This window comes from Aplidium turbinatum, chromosome 4 (genome assembly GCF_918807975.1).
Source record: "Aplidium turbinatum chromosome 4, kaAplTurb1.1, whole genome shotgun sequence".
Lineage (NCBI taxonomy): Eukaryota > Metazoa > Chordata > Ascidiacea > Aplousobranchia > Polyclinidae > Aplidium > Aplidium turbinatum.
In genome coordinates, this window is record NC_137475.1 from 3,362,604 (window position 1) to 3,383,903 (window position 21,300).

Below are 21,300 nucleotides of genomic sequence, written 5' to 3' on the forward strand. Positions count from 1 at the left end.
ATTCAAACGCGTTTGTTGAGTAGAATATTTTCAGGAAATGCTACTTCATGTGCAAGCGGAAATTTTACACCAAAAAAGTCCGTGATTGGGCGTGCGTTGGTAGCTGAGAAAATGGTGCTATGTTACTAAAACAATTTTTGTAACACTAATAGAAAAAAAAATGATTTTGTTGACAAGTGGAATTTTTTGATTGTGTGTAGCCTACTTTGCAAGCAAGACCTTCCCAGCCAGGAAACCATGCATTCATTACATCTATAAACGTTGAATCAATGTAACAAATAACTGATTGCCTGTAGGCAAGTGGCTGAGAGAAAAACTAAACTTTCATATCTTGTTGGCAAAACAGTGAACATGAGATCTCAGACTGCAAAGAAAACTTTTCACATTAATTCAACGTCTACAGACATCGGATCAACGTCACATAAAAATCATGTTATGCATGTGATGAGAATTCCTAATGGGTGGTCTCCATATCACAAATTCTTTCGTTTTTGAATCTTGAAATCAATGTGAAAATGGTGGCTCTCTATCAAGGCACTTGTTGAAATGGAAAATGGAAGTACTGGAAGCATTTCCTTTTTACAGTACCAGTTCAGTGGCCGAGTGGTTTCGCCTTCGGTTCTAGTGCTGGTAGATCTGATATCAAATCTTGTCGGGTCATTCCCATAATTTAAAAAATGACCTAACTGTGTTCTTTCTTGCATAAAGCAGTGAGGATAAGTTGGGTAATAATGTGATGATGTCCTAAATCTGATGCACAATTAAACATGAGTCCGGTCGCTAATAGATCTTAGCAGTTGCGGAGCGGACAATAAATAAAACGTGACATTATTATTATTTCTTCTTACAGTAGTCAATTGAGAATTGGGAAGGTATTGGGTTGTAAGACATAATTTTTTATGTTTTATCGAGGCTAATACTTGATAGTGTAAAGTTTAGAGTTGGTCTGAATAAATGAGAAAGCAAAGCAAAGCAAAGAAGACGTGTGAATACGACCAGTGACGTAACAGGCAAAACTTCCACTCTCCTCCGCTATGCCACTGTACGAATCCAATTGTTGTCAGGCCAGTGACTTATAGCAGTGATTGTTTCTTGCGTGAACCATTCAAGAAAAATCGTAAATAAGTAGTCAATCACCTTGCATTTTTACTAGCTCAGACAGCAAAACCCGACGTTTTTGACATAGATTCAACGTCTGCAAAACTTTTTTTCGTTGATTTAAGGTCTGCAAGCGTTGAATCAACAAAAAATGATTTCTAAGCTTAGTCATTTGTTTCCACGTTCGAGTTATTTTGTGCAGCGCCATGAATCCAGATGCACAGATCAAGTCATGAGCAGTAACAATCAGTAGTCCGTGATAATGTATGTTGCATTAATTATTTTCAAATGTGCTCGAGCTACAGTTTTTCGAAGGCGTAGTTCTGCGATTGTCAACTGGTAAACGTTGCTCAAGCTGCCAATCGAAACATTGAAAAGTGAATACTGACATTTTGTTACTACCTAGACAGCAAAATCTGTCATTTTTACCTTGATTCAAAGTCTGCAGACGTAGAATCAAGGTAAAAATAACTAGATTTTGCAGTATGGAAAAAGTGCTGGCGAAGAATACAGTTTTAGCAAACTTTCAACCACCTCCATCCGGATGTTTGTAAAGTACTAGGCTATATTACATAAATAACCATATAAAAATGTGTTGCATGCAGATGATCGAACGCATGCTTTGTACACTACTGTATTGCAAACTCATAATTGCTGCCATTGTGACTATTTATTTGTTCATGTAATAAAACATTTTGGCTGTTAGGCAGTACCTAGAGTACTGGAAAATGCAAAGTGAGATTTCTATTTGTTTTCGACTTGTAGCTGAGGCTAAAAATGTACAGTGGTATCCAATTTTGATATAATAATGGGTAAATAGTCAATACAATAGCGAGTAGTCTGTAGTATATAATTAGCTTTTTGCTTAAGCCAGGAAGATCACTTTTTCTAAACAAAATCTTAGATAAAAAATGTATTAAATGTAATCTTTTTTATTATACATGTATATAGGCTAATTTAAAGAAGCTACTATTGAATATCAATCACATACTTGTAAGAAATTCAAAAACTCAATGTAAATCCAAGAAAGTTGCCCATTTACTCACGTCCATGTACATAATGGCATTGAAAATGATTTTTGGTTCAGCTGCTGAGGAAATTTAGCATATAAGATGTGTTTTTCATTTAATTCTTCAATAACTCATGTCCACCAGTTTCTTCTATATCATTGACAGACTTACTTCCAACTTTAAAGAGTATTTTTCGCAAAAGTCTATTGTGCTTCGGCGGAAACATATACAAATTATTCGTCTATTTCAAATACATGGAAAGTATTTATGGCTCCATGAGTGTTTACTGCTTTGATTAAAAGTGGTGATTAGCTTATAACATACAATCACTATAACTCCTCATTTTAGCTATCAATGAAAGCCAAGTGCTGACGTTGACGCAAGCAGAGATCGATTATTTCGTCAACTCCCACAACACATTCAGAAGACTTCAACCTGCATCTGACATGAGGCTGATGTCATGGGATACAGAGATAGCTTCGTTTGCTAGTAATCGATCCTCGTAAGTATTCTGGAATCCTGGAGATGCATCTTACATCTTAACAAACTAAGCTACAATACAATCGATAAATGCAAACCACGAACTGAACTTCCTCATTGAAAAGTTTCTTCCGTTTACAAGATACACTTTTGTTTAATTTGCCTAAACAACATTCGTTAAAAGCAGCTCTTGAGATTTTAACTAACCTCTGCCTGCTGTTAGGCATTTTATTTATTAGTGTTGCTAGATGTTATTGCATTTGCAAGACCATTTCTATTACAAAAATGCCCAAAGTGTGTTATATTTGTTTGAAACCTTAATTCCTAACATTTATGCTTCTGAACAGAAAATGAACCGTCTTTGCATTGATTCAACATCTGAAGATGTTACAATCTCATTTGACATAAACTTATGCACGATCGTAATAAATTATGTAAACAAAATGATTAACAATACGTCTTGTACTTTACAGGAACTGTGTTTTTGAACACACTCCACAAGGAAGTTTAAATACTTCTAGCTATCCGCAGTTGGGTGAAAATCTTTACATTTCCGGAACATCCGCTCAACCAAGTAGAAGTGAAATGCTTTCTTCTATACAAGCGTTTTATGACGAGGTAAGTAACATTCAAGATGCAATTGTGGTAACTTTAGAAGTTCATCTAATTGATCGTTTAAGTCCTTGCACGTAGATTTCTAATATTGAGATATGACATTTCTCTAAAATTCAAAAGATTACTAACTTCTGATGGAATGCTATTGATATAAACTTTGACATATACTGTAGTTAAAAATTAAGCTAGAGCTGTTATCCTTGTTGATTTCACAAGTCTCTGCAATACATCAAGCATGAATTCGGGCTATGCTGAAAGGGAAGGATAAACTTGTCAATTCAAAGCCAATTGATGACGTCACGAGGGCAAAATATAAGCCTTCAGTAATCGTTCAGTTATCATTTCGTATGTGAGCAAATTAAAGCAGTTTTTAACATGCTGAGGTTTACCTTTTGTTGTTACCGTATTTACTTGATTGTAAGCCGCGGCTTATAAAGTTTTTTTTTCCATCATATTTGCGGCTTAAATTCAAGGGCGGCTTACAATCAAAGGCGGCTTACATTTTTTCTGTTTTGTTTTTGCCTTTTCCTTGTCGACTTTGCCATAGATGTTTTGCCGTACTGCATTGTCTGATGCCAACAATTGTGAAGTTGTGACGTGTATTTTAAATTGTCACATGCATTTATGACGTGTATTCGAAAGAAAAAAAAGGAGTTGTCAGTTTTATTTATGGTCAGGGTTGCCAACCTTGCGGTTTTCAACATTATATTTTAAAATTATAAGATCATATAACAGTATTTGCGACTTACATTCAAAGGCGGCTTGCATTAAATTTTTAACACTATCACATGCGGCTTTCAATCAAGGGCGGCTTACAATCAAGCGCGGCTTACAATCAAGTAAATACGGTATCTGCATGGGTCTTCAGTATTTTTTATACAATATTTTCTTAAAAGGCGTGATAAAAGCCATTTGCATAGACGAAAACGATCGATATTGTGTTTTTGCTTTTTATAAAGTTAAAGTTGTGTTGTTGTTCAGTTATGTTTGTTTTTTCAATCTAAGGCAGAAAACACTGTGTATGGTAGTGTCACGATTTCTTTCTATCTCTTACCAGGAAAAAGACTTGGAAAGGTTCAATGACGTAGTTTAATGGGTCAACCGAAAAGCAGTCAATTAAATGTCGAATAATTCTACTAGCGAAATGATAATCTGACTTCTTGAAGAACTTTAACGAACGGCTTCTCAAATAACTCTAATTTCTGCATCAACTATCAATCCACAACTCATAGCACAACTCTCATAACCAACTCAATAATAATCATCATAATACTCAGAATCTCAGAATCTCAGAATAAACATTACACAAACTACACCACTATTTATAGTTGGCTGTTCAGTCCAGTAACTTCGAGAAGGTTACATCATAAAGAACCAGCGTTCGGTCACGTAGCATTTAAATGTAAACAACAGAAGTGTCTAGAAGGTCACGTAGGGCCGAAGGTTGTAGAAAACACGTTACATAATACAGATTTCGTCATCAGAGGTTACTTCAGGTCATAACCGACAATAACACAACGCACCAGAATTCCATAATGAAAACAACACGCTTGTTGAAGATACAAAGCAAGCCATCGCGAGGCATTTGCACCTTGATTGTGACAGGTAGTATCTGAAACAATGCACTTTTAGGCCAATACTATGAATCGATGATTTAAACTTACACTGCCAAAAACCGCTGATAATTATAATTCAAAGCACAAGAACTTCAAGCCTTGAATAATTTATTTAAGCTTATCAATTGGTACCGTACGTAAACCAAAAATTCAAAGCAAAACCTTCCAAAACGTAGCAAAACTTTATTTTGCTGTAAAATATTCTGGTGTTGTACCTACTCTATAGCTAGCATACCTACTTACCTACCCACCTACCTACTAGGGTGGCTCGTTTTTGAACCTTTTTTTTAATTCTCTAGGGGTAGTGGAAAAATGGTGCCAATGAGTGAGAAAACAATCATGACAAAGTTTGAGATTCGTAACAAATTGTCTTCAGCTTCCTCATGCGGCCCAAAAATCAAAAAATGGCGTCAAAAACGAAATTTTTTCAAAATATTTTTAGTTGGTTAGATACAATATTGTTTAAATATATCTATAGAGCCTAAAAAAATTGAATTTTTTTTTTTTTTTTTAAGTTATTTGAACTATTCCTTCAGCTTCCTCACTTTCAGCAAAATTTCCATTTTGCTGAAAATTTCGCATTTTTGTTTGTGGTTACATAACTACAAACTTCGTCAGTGACGTAAATTCAAATAAAAGATGTAACTTTTTGCTACCAAATTAAACCAATTTCATTAAAAAATGACGCAATAGCTCAGGGCAGGTCTATAAAGAGAAATACAATGACGTTTTATAGTTGGAAAAATGTCTAACGCAATTATGTATTATGTAACCACATGGCCACCTGGAGATGCGGCCTGATTTGTCACATTTTGCATATTTTGATTACAGCTACTGCTAGTGCTTGACTGACATTTTTTGAGATATTTTTACTTTTTGCGGTTTCCCAATGACAAAAAACTTTTTTGTTGCCTTGGGGAAGCAGTAGCAAATAAGAAAAAAGAAATTGAAAAACGCAAAATCAGACTGTTATTGAAAATTAACAGTCTGACTAAAATCTACAAAATCAAATTTTCTTTGTTTTTCAACATGTGAGGATGTTAAAACCTTATGTGTCATCTGGGGAAAAGAATAAAGAAAGCGTAATAATCTAATTTTTAGAAAAATTTATTTAAACGTTCGCCCAAAGTTAGAAAAATCTGGAAATTTCTGCAAAATGTGACAAATCAGGCCGTATCTTTAGGTGGCCATGGTAACCACCCACAAAAATGCGAGAGAATTTAAAAATAAAGTTCAAAAACGAGCCACCCTACCTACCTACCTACCTACCTACCTACCTACCTACCTACCTACCTACCTACCTACCTACCTACCTACCTACCTACCTACCTACCTACCTACCTACCTACCTACCTACCTACCTACCTACCTACCTACCTACCTACCTACCTACCTACCTACCTACCTACCTACCTACCTACCTACCTACCTACCTACCTACCTACCTACCTACCTACCTACCTACCTACCTACCTACCTACCTACCTACCTACCTACCTACCTACCTACCTACCTACCTACCTACCTACCTACCTACCTACCTACCTACCTACCTACCTACCTACCTACCTACCTACCTACCTACCTACCTACCTACCTACCTACCTACCTACCTACCTACCTACCTACCTACCTACCTACCTACCTACCTACCTACCTACCTACCTACCTACCTACCTACCTACCTACCTACCTACCTACCTACCTACCTACCTACCTACCTACCTACCTACCTACCTACCTACCTACCTACCTACCTACCTACCTACCTACCTACCTACCTACCTACCTACCTACCTACCTACCTACCTACCTACCTACCTACCTACCTACCTACCTACCTACCTACCTACCTACCTACCTACCTACCTACCTACCTACCTACCTACCTACCTACCTACCTACCTACCTATCCTACTTATATACCTGCCTACCTACCTACCTACCTATCCTACTTATATACCTGCCCTATAACTTATTGCTTATCCTGTACCAAGTAAAAAAATTTTTTTTTTATTCCAAGAATTTGATTTTCTTTCCTTCTACATCATTTTATCATATAACTCAGCATGAACATAAAATATCTCACATTTCGGTTTTTTAAAACACACACAATGTAAAACTTGTATATTTTTCTACAGTAATTAATATTCTAATTGATTGGTAAACGGTTGTTGGTACATTACGCTCACCAAGCAGTGAAGCGGTAACCAAGAGCTTTTAAAAAGATGCTTTATGGCAATGTTTAGGATGGCCGCTAGGGTCTTTTAAAGGAATACATTTAGGAATAAACTTTTAGGTACAGTGTTATGAAATGGATCATAATTCATTTTATTTCAGATCGCTATTTACGATTATGACTCAAACGTATGCACTCCAAATGCAACTTTAACAGCTTGCGGACATTACACCCAAGTTGTTTGGTCGAATACGTATAAACTAGGATGTGGAGTTACGTTCTGTCCGTAAGTGATGTCACTTGCATTATTTTCAAGAATATTTTTTATATCATAAACAGACAAAACCAAGCAACCACACGGCATTTAACATAATATATTAAACTGAACATAAACTGTAAACTACGAACGTTTTCGGCCATATTTTTTTTCGTTACTTGAAAAGGGCTGACATGTGTATGGCCGAAAACGTTCGTGGTTGATAGTTTATGTTTAGTTTAATATATTATGTTAAATGCCGTGTGGTTGCTTGGTTTTTTATCTGTTTATGGTTGAAGAAAGTCACCTCTTTAGCAAATTTTTTTAGATTGTACGGAAAACTACATAATAAGTTTTTTTTTCCAATTGATATTCTTGCCAATTTTGTCATCTTTTCAGACCTTTTGATGGAGATGATCCACTGATCAATCACAGAACACTCGTGTGGTGCAACTACGCACCCCCCGGAAAGTAAGAGGACGACATGCTTGTTTTACTGTAATACAAACTAAACAACATTAATGTAACGGTAATATTACTTGTTTTAAAACTGATTTTTATAAGATAATAACCCGGGCACTTCATAAATGATCGATGGTGGCATGCCCCATAGAAGAATGCAAACATCGCACCAAGTTTTAGTGCAGTCATTGTTGTGCTAGCCAGCAAATACTCAACACAAAGGTCAAAAGTTATAAAAATACTATTGTGTTGCCGTTCTCTAACTCTAACACACGAAGAGACTTTAAAAAGATAGATGATCGTAGTTTAATAGAATCCCAAACAGCAAGAAGTTTATGGGAGTGTTGAACTCAAATGGTTTAGCACTTTCAAAAGGTAATAGTCTGGAAGCCTGCGACAGAAGATTTCACCCCATAAGGTACAAAAGGTTTGACCCTTGAAGTTACTGGGGTCTACCATGTCACTCACAAAAAGTATGGAACATTGACCCCACCGAGTGGTTCTGGACCCTAGAGCTCCCTAAAAAGTCCCAAAAGGAAGTTATTTTTCCCCATAGGGTACATAAACCAAACTTGTTCAAAACGAAGTTCTTTGTCAGAACATTACAAAAGTATCAAGTCTAACAATATTTTCGTCTAGAAAGGTGATGTAAGATGCCTTCAAAGTGACCCCCCTTAATGTGACCCCCTCGGAAGGTTTATTTCACCTCATAAAGTATATGGACCAAACTTGGACAAAACGAAGTCTTATGTCAGGACATCACAAAATATAAAATCTAACAGTATTTTCGGGTATAAACAGAAAATTGCATCAAACGCTGAAGCACAGCTAAGTTCTTCGAACACCATTATACACTCCACGACAACTGCGACTTTCATAATTTTATAACAACTTTCACGACTCCATTATTACATTTTAGACAACTACTCATGTTTAGTCGTAGATTCTACGATAATCTTTCGCTACCAAAACTTTGGCCAAACTTTTATTAGGTAAACATGTCTATGACGTCATAGGAACGGACAATTTGTAAAAGCATTCTTGTTCAACTCAGAAAGGTTCAAGAAAATGCAATTTATCGAATTCTCAAGAGGCGATTTTGGCAGCAAAGGTTGCACAACGCACAATACTTGGGTGAAACGGTTAATTTAGGTCATATACGATAAGATTAAGGTTGTATTGTATTTATTGTAGAATTGTAGATATACGCTTCTCTAGGTTTTAAAAATCAGACAGTTTCAGAGCAGATGCATGGAGGAAGGGCTGTGTGAGCATAATATTAGGCCCCTCCCCCCAGAAAACCTCCAATGGGCCTCTATCTTTTGCGATAGTTCTTAAAAATAAAGCAAGAAAACATTAGGTTATAACCGCAAACTCTTTCAATATAGGGAAAAAAGTCACTTTCATCGTTCCAGCGAAAAATCAGTAACTGTAAGACTTTATAGAAGACAGTAGTAAATTTACCAACAACTCAATAGTGAATCTGGAAAAAGTTGGAGAAGGACCAGAGTTTTAACAAAGCAATGTTTATAAAATAACTGGACGATGCAAAACTTAATGTCCAAAAAAGTAAAACGGAACTAGGGTGTGGGGGGCTGGCCCCCGGAAAATTTTGACAAATATGGCATTGCGTTGGTCACTTTTTAATCACTTATTAGGCACTTTTTGAGCAATAATGTTGTTTTTTATCAAAATGTACATTTTGCATGTTGCTGTATGTTGCTTTGTATGCTCCGTTTAAGCAAATTTATCAAAATAAAATTGGATTGAGGTAGAACGTTTGGTTTAAACTTATAATTAGCTTGCCATTTCAAAAAAAAATATCATTCACGACCACAAAAGGATTTCAATTATTTATTTCTTGAAAATTTGTGTAGCCTAGTAGACTAGGGTGTAGCCTTTCAGCAAGTTGAAACTTCAAAGTCTATCTGAGGTGGCTTGAACTTCGCCTCACCTATAGTATTTTCACGGCACATCGCATTGTACAGCCTATCTTCATTAACGCTGAATTTTATCAACTTAATTGTTAATTAACTATAAGCTATTTGAGTGAGCTGTGTTTACTTTGCAATCTTACATTATTTTATTAGGTTTTTGCGGGACACAGAAAACGTTTTACTTCCTTAATGCACTTATGAAACTATGCATGCACATTGCCCAACATTGCTGATTAGGTAAATAAAATATGGTTGAGCGCCTGAACAGTCGTGCCCCCCGGCCGAAGTGCACGGGGGGAAGGTTAACACGGCCATGCATAGAGATATAGCCGGAAAACCATTTATATTCAATACGTTTGGTTGCTTTTAGCGTGAACAATAGACGGCCATACGCCAATGGAACAGCCTGTTTTGAATGTGAAGATTCTACAGACTCGTGCGACAATGGATTGTGCTCTAATGTCAACAGAGGAGATCCTCCTGTTGTTGCAACACCAGGTATGTGCAAATTAAAAAAGCATCATTTAAAACGTGCATCAAAGAACTTTTGCCACATACTATGCTCTTCGTAAGAACACGAATATTTGTCATTCGTAAGCCGTTCGTGTTTAAATATTTTCTTTGGAAAGCTTTATGCGATTATTTTGAAATAGGAAGATTTTTAACTTAATGTTTAAAATTTCTTTAAAATAGTTGCACGAATAAAATAAATGATTCAAGTGTTTTCAACATAAAAAAATCTTGATGCTCGTCTTGTCATTTGTATTATTGTTTTCTATACTTTGGTTATAGCCTTGTAGGCCAAGGCTACATAAATTGTAGGCATATTTTTAAGCTCTGAAAAGCCTTTATCCGAGTAAATATCATTGATTTATACTTTTTCATTATGGTTTTCTTTTACTGCAGTACTTTGAAGTGTCTTCGCATAAGCGCAGAGTGAAAGGCCTAAAATGCGTGGCATATCAGGCCATATTTAACAGGTGGCCCAGGTAAATAAATTGTTCTATTATGGCCATTGGCCACCTGTTATACCGAAATATCATGCCATATACCGGTATAATGGGTGGCCATAGTAGAACAAAGCACGATTGCTAGATGTAACAAAACTTTACACTTACAGAAACATGCATGGAACTTTGTGATACAATGGCAACATGCATGAGTAATTCCCAATGCGTTTGCAATGAAGGTTGGACGGGAAATGAAACGTATTGTGAAGGTAAGAAATGCGAATTGAATAGCTGTTCTGTGACAACTGTCTGACCTGTGGCCTCATTCGATTAACATTACACTTAATGTGCAATAACGTTTGAGAGAAACCAGCTGCGAGGTTGCTTTATAACAACGTTATAAACATAAGTGATGAAGAAGACATTGATGTTTTTCTACCTCTGCTCTGGTTATTCGCTGTTATGGCACGTGAAATTTTATGCAGGGATCGTTCATTTAGGAAGTCACCAAACGGTTAAAATTTGCATTTTGTTTTCTTTTCATACTTATGGAAAACACTTTATGGAATCACCATGGTCTTCTTGCTGGTGTTTTTGCTCTGTCTGACTTCAGAGAAATACAACTTTATTGTTGAATTTTGAAAAAAGCTTTTACATTGACAAGCCAAATATACTGTAGCTGTGCTGAGTGTTGTCGTTTTGTTCTTGCCATATCAGTAGAACAACAAACCATGTAGCCTACACCACATTATGACACAGGATGTTCTTTACAGTATTTACACATCCGTATGCCGCGAGACTAGAAATGCTATTAGATCTAAATGAGACGAGACCCAAACGTCTCAAGACTGGAATAACGTGAAACAGTTGCTTTTGTTGTCTGGTGTTGCGCTGTTCAGCGGCGTCGCTTACTTAAACCCTATTTTAGTGCGAGCTGTTTTCGTACGCGGAAAGTACGTCACGGGCTATCTTAGCCCCGTGCTAATTAATCGCTAATAACGCTAGCTATGAAAGTCACAAAGCCAAAATATTTTACAAGATAATAGCTATGTGTATTGGGCGTATAGAAATTAATTTTTTGCCCAACAATTTATTTAAATAAAGCGTTTGAGATGAAAAGCCTCAGAAAGTCAGTTTTTATTCTAATTTTCAGAAAACAGCTTCATAATTTACCGTTTGAACGCATATTTTTGAACTAAACAAACAATTACTTTTTGTTTAAGGGTGGGATTAGAACGAATGTCCTAAAACGATATATCGGATAATTGGATCAATAACAAGAAAAAAACTTCCCACGACAACGTAGACAGTTTCATGAAAATATATAGCCACCTGAGACAAAATACTTATTAAGGGCAGGAAGGTAGAAAAATGACCAGCGTAGGTTAAGAAAATTCGCAAAGAATAAAAACTAAAAGTCAAGAAATTTCACATTTCTAGCATATTTCCTTCAGTGAAATATTTCACTACTAATGTGGGGCGTCCTCATAAACAGTGTCGGCTGGTGCTGTTTGTGGGCGGTGGGGCTGCAATAGTGTTCTCTCCCCAAAAAAATTTGAAACATCACAATAAATTTGTGCGTTCTGAACATGTTCTTACTCAAAGTTTTGAAAAACTGTATTCAAATTTTGTTGAAAAGTTGATGAAGGCCTATTTCAGCTTGGTCTTGACTAGCCTAGCCGTTGCATACAAGGCTCAAGTGATTTTGAAATACCCTAGGCTGGACTAGCAATTCCTATAACGTGTTGAATACCCTAACTTTACAGCTAACCCTTCTACATTCATGGCTTATCGATACTCTGCAAAATAAGAACTAACTTTGAAAAGTCTGTAAAGTTATTCGGTTAGGAGGAGCTGTTTTCCATGCAGGCTTAACAGATTCAAAAATTGCTGTTCTGTGTGTTGTAAAATACCAAAAAGGTGGAGCTTCAAGGATAATTTTTAACCCATCAGAGTGCTTGGAATCCAGAATCTTGTGCTGCAGAAAAGTTTGCCCAAAATCCGTGTTGCCAACCGAAACTTTTAATATTTTAAATATTCGATCCGTAATCCTTAAGTGAAAAAAGTAACCGTGTCGGACAAAAATAGCGGAAAACATATTTTCCTACTTCTCTTTTTTCAGGTGGTGCTGCAGCCTTGCAGCCCCATGGCACGAGCCGCCACTGCTCATAAAACCCCGTGTCGCTGCAGATAGGGTTAATTTCTAATGACACGATTCGCTGTTGTAGTCATGATATTGTCGAAGTTTGACATTTATCGTTTACACTTTTTTCTGGATTTTTGTTAGTGTAAGGAATGAAAGCAAGTGTTATATTTCGATTAAAGGTCAAAAATCAATTGAAGTAATTATATCACGTCTTCAATTTTTGACCTGCTATTTATTGAACACAATAAAAAACACAACATAACAGAAACACACAATTTCATGCCTAAATTTTTAAGGATTTATTTCAAAAATTGTACTGAATGGCTCTTAAAAAAGGTTCACACTCAACTAAAATTTGCCCAATATCTTGCTTCGTGATAGAAAGCTATTTCTCTGCCATTTCCGCAGAAGAAACTAACTTAGTCAGTGTTTCTTCGCAAAACATACTTTAGTTAGACCGTCCTCACATAATCTAATACCCATTGAGTTATGTCAGTATCCGTCCCAATGAATACCTTGCGAAAGTGACGATCTGACGCTGATAAATTGCACCCAGTGTACACACTCCATTACACTCACGTGTATTGCATTGGGCGATGATCTACAGCAGGGGAGTCCAAAGTCCGGCCCACTTGCCAAATCTGGCCGCATGACGTTTTTGCATGGTATGCGCCTGCTGTTGCACAATGTGTTATTTTTCGCACGTAGACACAAAGAAATCATGCAAATTCAGCATGCAATTTTTAGAAAATTAACCAAAACAGTATTTTCACACAGTCAAAAGCCACGCAAAAAAGATTAAAATCATTGTTGCGCCATTTGCGAAATCAACTATTATTACCTGGATGAGAGAGTGATGCAGTCGAGCGTTCATTTATTTTCTTGACAGAAAATTTAACCGTACCTGTCACTGCTTCCTTTTGGCGTCAAGAGTTACTGGCCGAGACCATCAGGTCTACGTCTCTCTTATTGCTAATTACTCCGTCGGCTCCATTTGCATGTACCAACATGCAAATGGAGTTGCAGTCTCCGATTAATTCCGACCCCGATCAAGCGCCCTTATTAGGGCGGACATCAACGAATGTCGTAAGGGAAGGAATAACCTTGCTGCAGCTCAATGTGGAAGGCTTTTCAAGAGCCAAGTCTACAGTTTTAGAACACCTGATTGAACCCTTGCAACCGACTGCAAAGAAACTCACTGTGTGGATGTTTCGCGCCTAAAGATAACGGGCTTCCAACTTGCCTCCTACTCCGTCGGCTTATATCAAATAACAACGGGAAAAAGTATGCCGTTGGTCAAAAGCCTTATCTATCACTGCAATCAATTGATTTCGCAAAATATATTCGTGATTGTGTATTTTAGGTAGAAAAGGTGATAAAGACTCGGTTTTTGACCTATTTTCGCCATTTCTTGGTCAAATTTCCCAGTTCACATTTTATTTTGAAAGTCCTCTTGCATAGAAAACAGAATTTCATCAATTTTGTTTTTCCGTTTCTGTGCAAACAGTATTCCATGCACTTTTTGCACTACAAAGCAATTTGCGCAAACAATAAATTACCTTCCTAATTGATGTCTGCCAGCAAAGAATGACTCATATCGCGTCAAAGACCACAGACTCTATCCAGACAGCAAAATCGACGTTGAATCAATGTAAAAATGACGGATTTTGCTGCCTGGGTAGAGAATGGAATTTTAGCGCCGTCGTGATATGACTGACAGACACAAAATGAAACCGCACGCTAATAGTAAACTGTCAATCAAGCTATTGAATATCAGGAAATTTCTTGCATTTTATAACCGGCTGTGACAAAAGGTTTATTGTGAACTTCACGATTATCCGATACCAACATAATCGGGATTAAAAGTTAGGGCAAGAAAAAAAAGTAAAAGTCAAGAAAGCTCAGGTTTCTAGCGTCACTGCTTCTATGTGAAATTGCTGAATTAGCAGAGGGCGAGACCATAAGGCCTTGCCCTCTGACCATAAGGTCTCGCCCTCTGCTTGAACCCTGGACAATAAACCTTGATCAATGCCCTCCCCACTGCAATATTGGAAACGTGCCTTTAAACTTTTAATTTATTTGAGATTTTGCCCTTTAAGTTTGTACCTCGTGTTTCGCATTTTGCCTTACACGTTTTCCCTGACCTCTTGATTGGCCGCTGTTAAATACGCTTTCCTGACGGCGTTGCGTCATTCTCCAACTCGAACCAGCTCAGTGGCCGGGTGGTTCGTCTTCGGCTCTGGTGCTGGTAGATCTGAGATCAATTCCAGGTCGGGTCAAACCGAAGACTTCAAAAACGGTACCGATTGTGTTCTTTCTTGCATAACGCCGTGAGAATAAATCGGGTAATAATGTGATAACATGGTAAACCTGATATAAAATTTAAAATGAGCCCTGTCGCTAAAAGACCTTAGCTGTTGTAGAGCGACAATAAACAAAATCATAACATTATTATTATTATTCTCCAACTCGAGTATAAATAACAAATCAATCGTTTTAGTGCCGCAGTAATGTGGGCGTTTACATTGCCAGTTTATGTTATTGCGCGAAACATTACACCCACCACAGAAATACTTTAAAAAATACTATAAAAGTTTCACACTCTGTTACAGCATCATTTGACGTAGGTTTACTTTTGATTTAGGCTAAAAGTAGTTTCAGAATGCACAATTTTAAGGTGTTATTCAAAATTTTTTCGAGGAGCTCCCCCATACACCCCTGTGGGTGCTTCTCTTTCGGTGACTCGTTATCGGATTGGGAATGATAACTCAACCAAAGTGCCCAAAATGAAACGCCTCAAATCAGTCTATAGACCATATTGGAGTGTTCAGTAACCAAGCTTTAGTGAGGATACATCACAGCCCACCAATACAAAAACATCGTCATGGATTGGCTAAATCAAAACTGTTTGTACTTATGACGTCATACGAAACAACAAATCACATGCACAAAATACTTATTTGCACCCAATCCCGAAATTTTGTGCTGGTTACGGCCCTGGTCAGTTTTATCATTTGCACTAAAATAGGTGAATGTTACAAAGTTTTTGGATATTTTAAATTCTGATAAATGAAGCAGTAGGTCCTATTTTATCATATCCGGTGATATGTATACAACAAAATAATAAAATTGCATCGGCGATTGCTTTGTTGCATGAAAATGACATTAGCCTACTTGATACAATATTGCTATATAAGCATTTTTACTTAAAGCAAGATTGTCAGAAGCTATTGGCCTGCAAACAATACTTCTGCATTATCAAATCAGGCCCGCTTGGGAAATGGCTTGGACACCCCTAGTTTACAGTATGCCAAAACGTATACGACAAAACACACTTGTAGTCCAGTTCTTGTTGAATTTAATAACTGCCTAAGATAGATTGTCGAGTTTTAAAGCATTCAAGATAACGTATCTAAGAATACAGTAGCCTACAAGATTGAAATCATTTGGCACTTCCATTAAAATAAAAAGCAAAATATTTAAAAATAAACAGTACAAGAGATTTCGCTTATTATGGTCATTTCAGGGACAACGCTGTGGCCAAATTAAACAGAGATTCATCATCAATTCAATAAAAACAAAGCATAGAGGCGAAGCCCTGGGGAGCGTAAAGCCAGAACTAAAAACTACTTGTTTAGATTTATTTTAGAATTATTCACACGGAAAAACATTTATTTAAAAGATTCGTGTATCATCGTTGCCTGACGTTTATACTCAGCAGCACACAATTATACTCAGCAGCACACAATTATACTCGGCAACGCACAATTATACTCGGCTGCGCACAATTATAGCCTACTCGGCAACGCACAGTTATACTCAGCAGCACACAACTATACTCGGCAACGCACAATTATCCTCAGCAACGCACAATTATACTCAGCAGCGCGAAATTATACGAAACGTTTTCACACATCCAAAGCCTACAACGGTTTCTCATGACATCCAAGATCGAGCATACACTGATGCAAAAATACAAACTTTTCTTTCAATTTTGCATTTGTTCCTTGTTGGCTCTGGATAGCATCCTCACTTTCTAAATCGTCGCATACAAGTGCCAATAATAAGCCATTATTATGACATTTTGTCATAATGAACAGATATAATCGTTTTTGAAGTAGCTTTATATATTTTTTCAAACAAATCGCCAACAAAACTTAGAGAGTATTGCCACACAAAGCAGTTGCCATCCATAATTAGAGAGGCCGCCTGTAATTTTACTTTGACATGATAAATTATATCTTAAAACAAAAATAAGACAGGTGGGGCAAAGTATAAACTAAACAAACGAAAAATACAACTTTAGTTTAATCGGATACGATAGGTGACAATACCTTCGGTCGAAAACAACAAACAAGCAAGGATAAGATTGGACGTATCAATTTAATTTTTACATAAATTAAATTTTATTTTTTCTTGCTAGCACGAATGTGCAAGAAACGATAAGTTGGCACCAACAAAATAACCAAAATGTTTAAAATATGCATCGACATAACAGTGTTTAGAAAACACTATCTTAAATTTGTACATGAACCAAGCCTAAAAAAATAGGCAAACCAACAAGAAGTGAGATGTGACCTGCGGAGTGATAAAAGACCACGACTGCAAGCTATAAAATAATGCAACGAATGTTTATAAATTAACCAAAATCCTGACAAATCAAGAACATAATCTTAAAAAGCAACTAATTTTTACAGATTTAAATGAATGCGACAACATGACAAACCTCCACAATTGTGATGACAATGCGATTTGCATCAACACACAAGGAAGTTTTACTTGCACTTGCAAAAGTGGATACACTGGAGATGGCACATATTGTAATGATATCGACGAATGTCCTAGTGGCAGCAATATAGACAATTGTGACGACAATGCAATGTGTATGAACACAAATGGTAGTTTCGAATGCATTTGTAAGAATGGATACATTAAAGATGCAACAGACTGTATTGACATCGACGAGTGCACAAGTAACAACTATACACACTATTGTGATATTAATGCAATGTGTATGAACACAAATGGGAGTTTTGAATGCACTTGCAATAGTGGATACACTGGAGATGGAACATATTGTAATGACATAGACGAGTGCACAAGTAACAACTATACACACAATTGTGATATTAATGCAATGTGCATGAACACAAATGGAAGTTTTGAATGCACTTGCGATAGTGGATACACTGGAGATGGATCATATTGTAATGACATTGACGAGTGCACAAGTAACAACTACACGCACAACTGTGATTTCGATGCAATGTGTATGAACACAAATGGGAGTTTTGAATGCACTTGCAATAGTGGATACACTGGAGATGGAACATATTGTAATGACATTGATGAGTGCACAAGTAACAACTATACGCACAACTGTGATGTCAATGCAATCTGTATGAATACAGAGGGAAGTTTTGTATGCACTTGCGATAGTGGATACACTGGAGATGGAACATATTGTAATGACATAGACGAGTGCACAAGTAACAACTATACGCACAACTGTGATTTCGATGCAATGTGTATGAATACAAATGGAAGTTTTGTATGCACTTGCGATAGTGGATACACTGGAGATGGCACATATTGTAATGACATAGACGAGTGCACAAGTAACAACTATACGCACAACTGTGATTTCGATGCAATGTGTATGAACACAAATGGGAGTTTTGTATGCACTTGCGATAGTGGATACACTGGAGATGGAACATATTGTAATGACATAGACGAGTGCACAAGTAACAACTATACGCACAACTGTGATTTCGATGCAATGTGTACGAACACAAATGGTAGTTTTGTATGCACTTGCGATAGTGGATACACTGGAGATGGCACATATTGTAATGACATAGACGAATGCACAAGTAACAACTATACGCACAACTGTGATTTCGATGCAATGTGTACGAACACAAATGGTAGTTTTGTATGCACTTGCGATAGTGGATACACTGGAGATGGCACATATTGTAATGACATAGACGAGTGCACAAGTAACAACTATACGCACAACTGTGATTTCGATGCAATGTGTACGAACACAAATGGTAGTTTCGAATGCACTTGCTATAGTGGATACACTGGAGATGGAACATATTGTAATGATATCGACGAGTGCACAAGCAACAACTATACGCACAACTGTGATGTGAATGCAATGTGTATGAATACAGAGGGAAGTTTTGTATGCACTTGCGATAGTGGATACACTGGAGATGGCACATATTGTAATGACATAGACGAGTGCACAAGTAACAACTATACGCACAACTGTGATTTCGATGCAATGTGTACGAACACAAATGGTAGTTTCGAATGCACTTGCGATAGTGGATACACTGGAGATGGAACATATTGTAATGACATCGACGAGTGCACAAGTAACAACTATACGCACAACTGTGATATTAATGCAATGTGTACGAACACAAATGGTAGTTTCGAATGCACTTGCGATAGTGGATACACTGGAGATGGAACATACTGTGATGACATCGACGAGTGCACAAGTAACAACTATACACACAATTGCGATGTCAATGCAATGTGTATGAACACAATTGGTAGTTTTGAATGCACTTGCAATAGTGGATATTTTGGAAATGGGAGCGTTTGTTTTGGTGAGTTTATATGAAGGTCTTTTTTATTTTGTTTTTTTCAGTGTGGTGTTTTTTCACACTTATTTCCGTTAGTGTATTCATTGTGTTTATGGTTTTACTTTTTTATATGTAATTTGTGTCTTGTAACTTATAATGTCAATACGTCGTTAGTCCCTTTGATTTTTTCCAACTCATGTCTATTGTCTTGTTTATACTTTTTCTCCGTATTTTTTTTGCCATATTAAATCTACGCTGTGATTTTTCACTTATTTTGTTAGCTTACCTGTGACTTTTTGTAGCGTTTAGTGACATTTCTTCGTCCTATGTTGTATATTGTACTTATATATGCATTATTACTATCTGCATACTCTCTTCTAGATCTACAGTGTTCTTCATCAAACGTTTTTTTTTACAACACGCTAAATTTTGCTTTACAACTAAGCATGAAATTTCTTAGAGATTTGCTATTGTTGTTTGATTATGTTATCTTCAATTTTTTAATTTTTTTATATCATAGGCTAATTGTTTTAATGTAGAATTAGTTTAATTATTTCTTGTACATGTAGTCTAACAAGTAGCATTGTTATTTGGATCAAAGAACGAAGAATTTAAGTAGAAATTTAAAAGAATATTTAAAACAAGCTTGCAGTAAATATTTTTTATTTCTGATTCAGTCATTCCATGGAGACCGTGGTCACCTTACAGCAATTGTTCTGTACCTTGTGGCGGAGGAAATCAAACAAGAACAAGGGAGTGTAGTACTGGAAACTTTGCAGACTGTGTTGGCCCCTCAACTCAAACAAGGTCCTGTAATGTGCAGTCTTGTCCAGACCCTGTAACAGGTAAGGTTTTCGATGCATAATTTATGCTCTTCTAACATAGTTACTTAACACTAGAAGGTTGTGGCACGTCAATTGAAGCATATGCTGCCTTTGCGGGCACATACTTTTTGAACCGTAAGTTAACCCTTAACATACCAAGTGGGGTCTCATAGAAACCCCAAAGGCAATTTTTTTTTATCTCCCGCCTTACCTATAGCAACAATTTTTCCCTTATCTTTGTATGTGTCATAAATTCAAACAAGTTCAGTATAGTGCGACAAAATTAAAAAATTATTTGAAATAGAACGTTACCAGTATAGTGCAAAAAACAACAGAACGTTACCTGGGGTCCTGGTGGGACCTTCCTTGGTGTATTAGGTTACAAATGTTGAAGGTTATCCAGTTATTTTCATACGCAAAATGTCCTTACGTTTTGCCAGAATTTGAGAATTTGATGACAAATCAACATGTGGTCAAAGAAAGGAAAATGATAAACTTGCAACTTTTCGCGAGATTTGAGATGGATTTGTAGAAAACTGCAAAAACTCTATAAGCGATTTGAAGAAGTATCGGTAGATGAACAATTAGTCTCTTTCTGATGGAAATGTCCAATGAAAAAGTACATGAAATCAAAACCAGCAAGATATGGAATTAAAGTGTGGGCAACTGCAAACGTGAAAGTCACTTACCTGTATAATCTCCAAGTCTATGCTGGAAAACTTCCTGAGAGTGCACCAGAAAAAAATCAAGGACGTCGGGTTGTGTGTACTGTGTGACATGTCTGTCGGAGTAACATAAGCCGCAGACCAGCGGATGAAGATTCAGTGCGCGATAACTCAAATGCTACACCTGTTGTCAAACAACCAGTTTCATGATCTAGTTCCAAGTGCAGTAATCGTACAACTGATACTTGTCAGAATTGCCATAAACGTGTGGGCGGGCGATGTGCTTCAAAAAAGTGGAAATCTTGTGTTTATATAGTGTGTGTATCGTATGTGGACTTTAACTCCCTTTCTTTAAGTGTTACAGTAATGTTGTTGTTTCCATTCAGAAATTAATTAAATTTAAATGTGTGATTATGTTGATTTAAGATTTTGTGTGTTTCGTATATAATCATCC

The 21,300-nt window shown here is 36.7% G+C and overlaps 1 protein-coding gene across 1 annotated transcript; it reads left to right on the plus strand.

Annotated features, from left to right (window-relative positions):
• Positions 1 to 1,906: 1,906 nt before the first annotated feature.
• On the plus strand, positions 1,907 to 20,199 carry LOC145768380 (uncharacterized). The gene is made up of 9 exons (XM_082579864.1): positions 1,907 to 1,910; positions 2,457 to 2,610; positions 3,062 to 3,206; positions 7,160 to 7,284; positions 7,654 to 7,725; positions 10,024 to 10,151; positions 10,774 to 10,872; positions 17,447 to 19,371; positions 20,035 to 20,199. The coding sequence occupies exons 1-9, from the start codon at positions 1,907 to 1,909 to the stop codon at positions 20,197 to 20,199; spliced, it is 2,817 nt and encodes a 938-aa protein (XP_082435990.1).
• Positions 20,200 to 21,300: the final 1,101 nt, after the last annotated feature.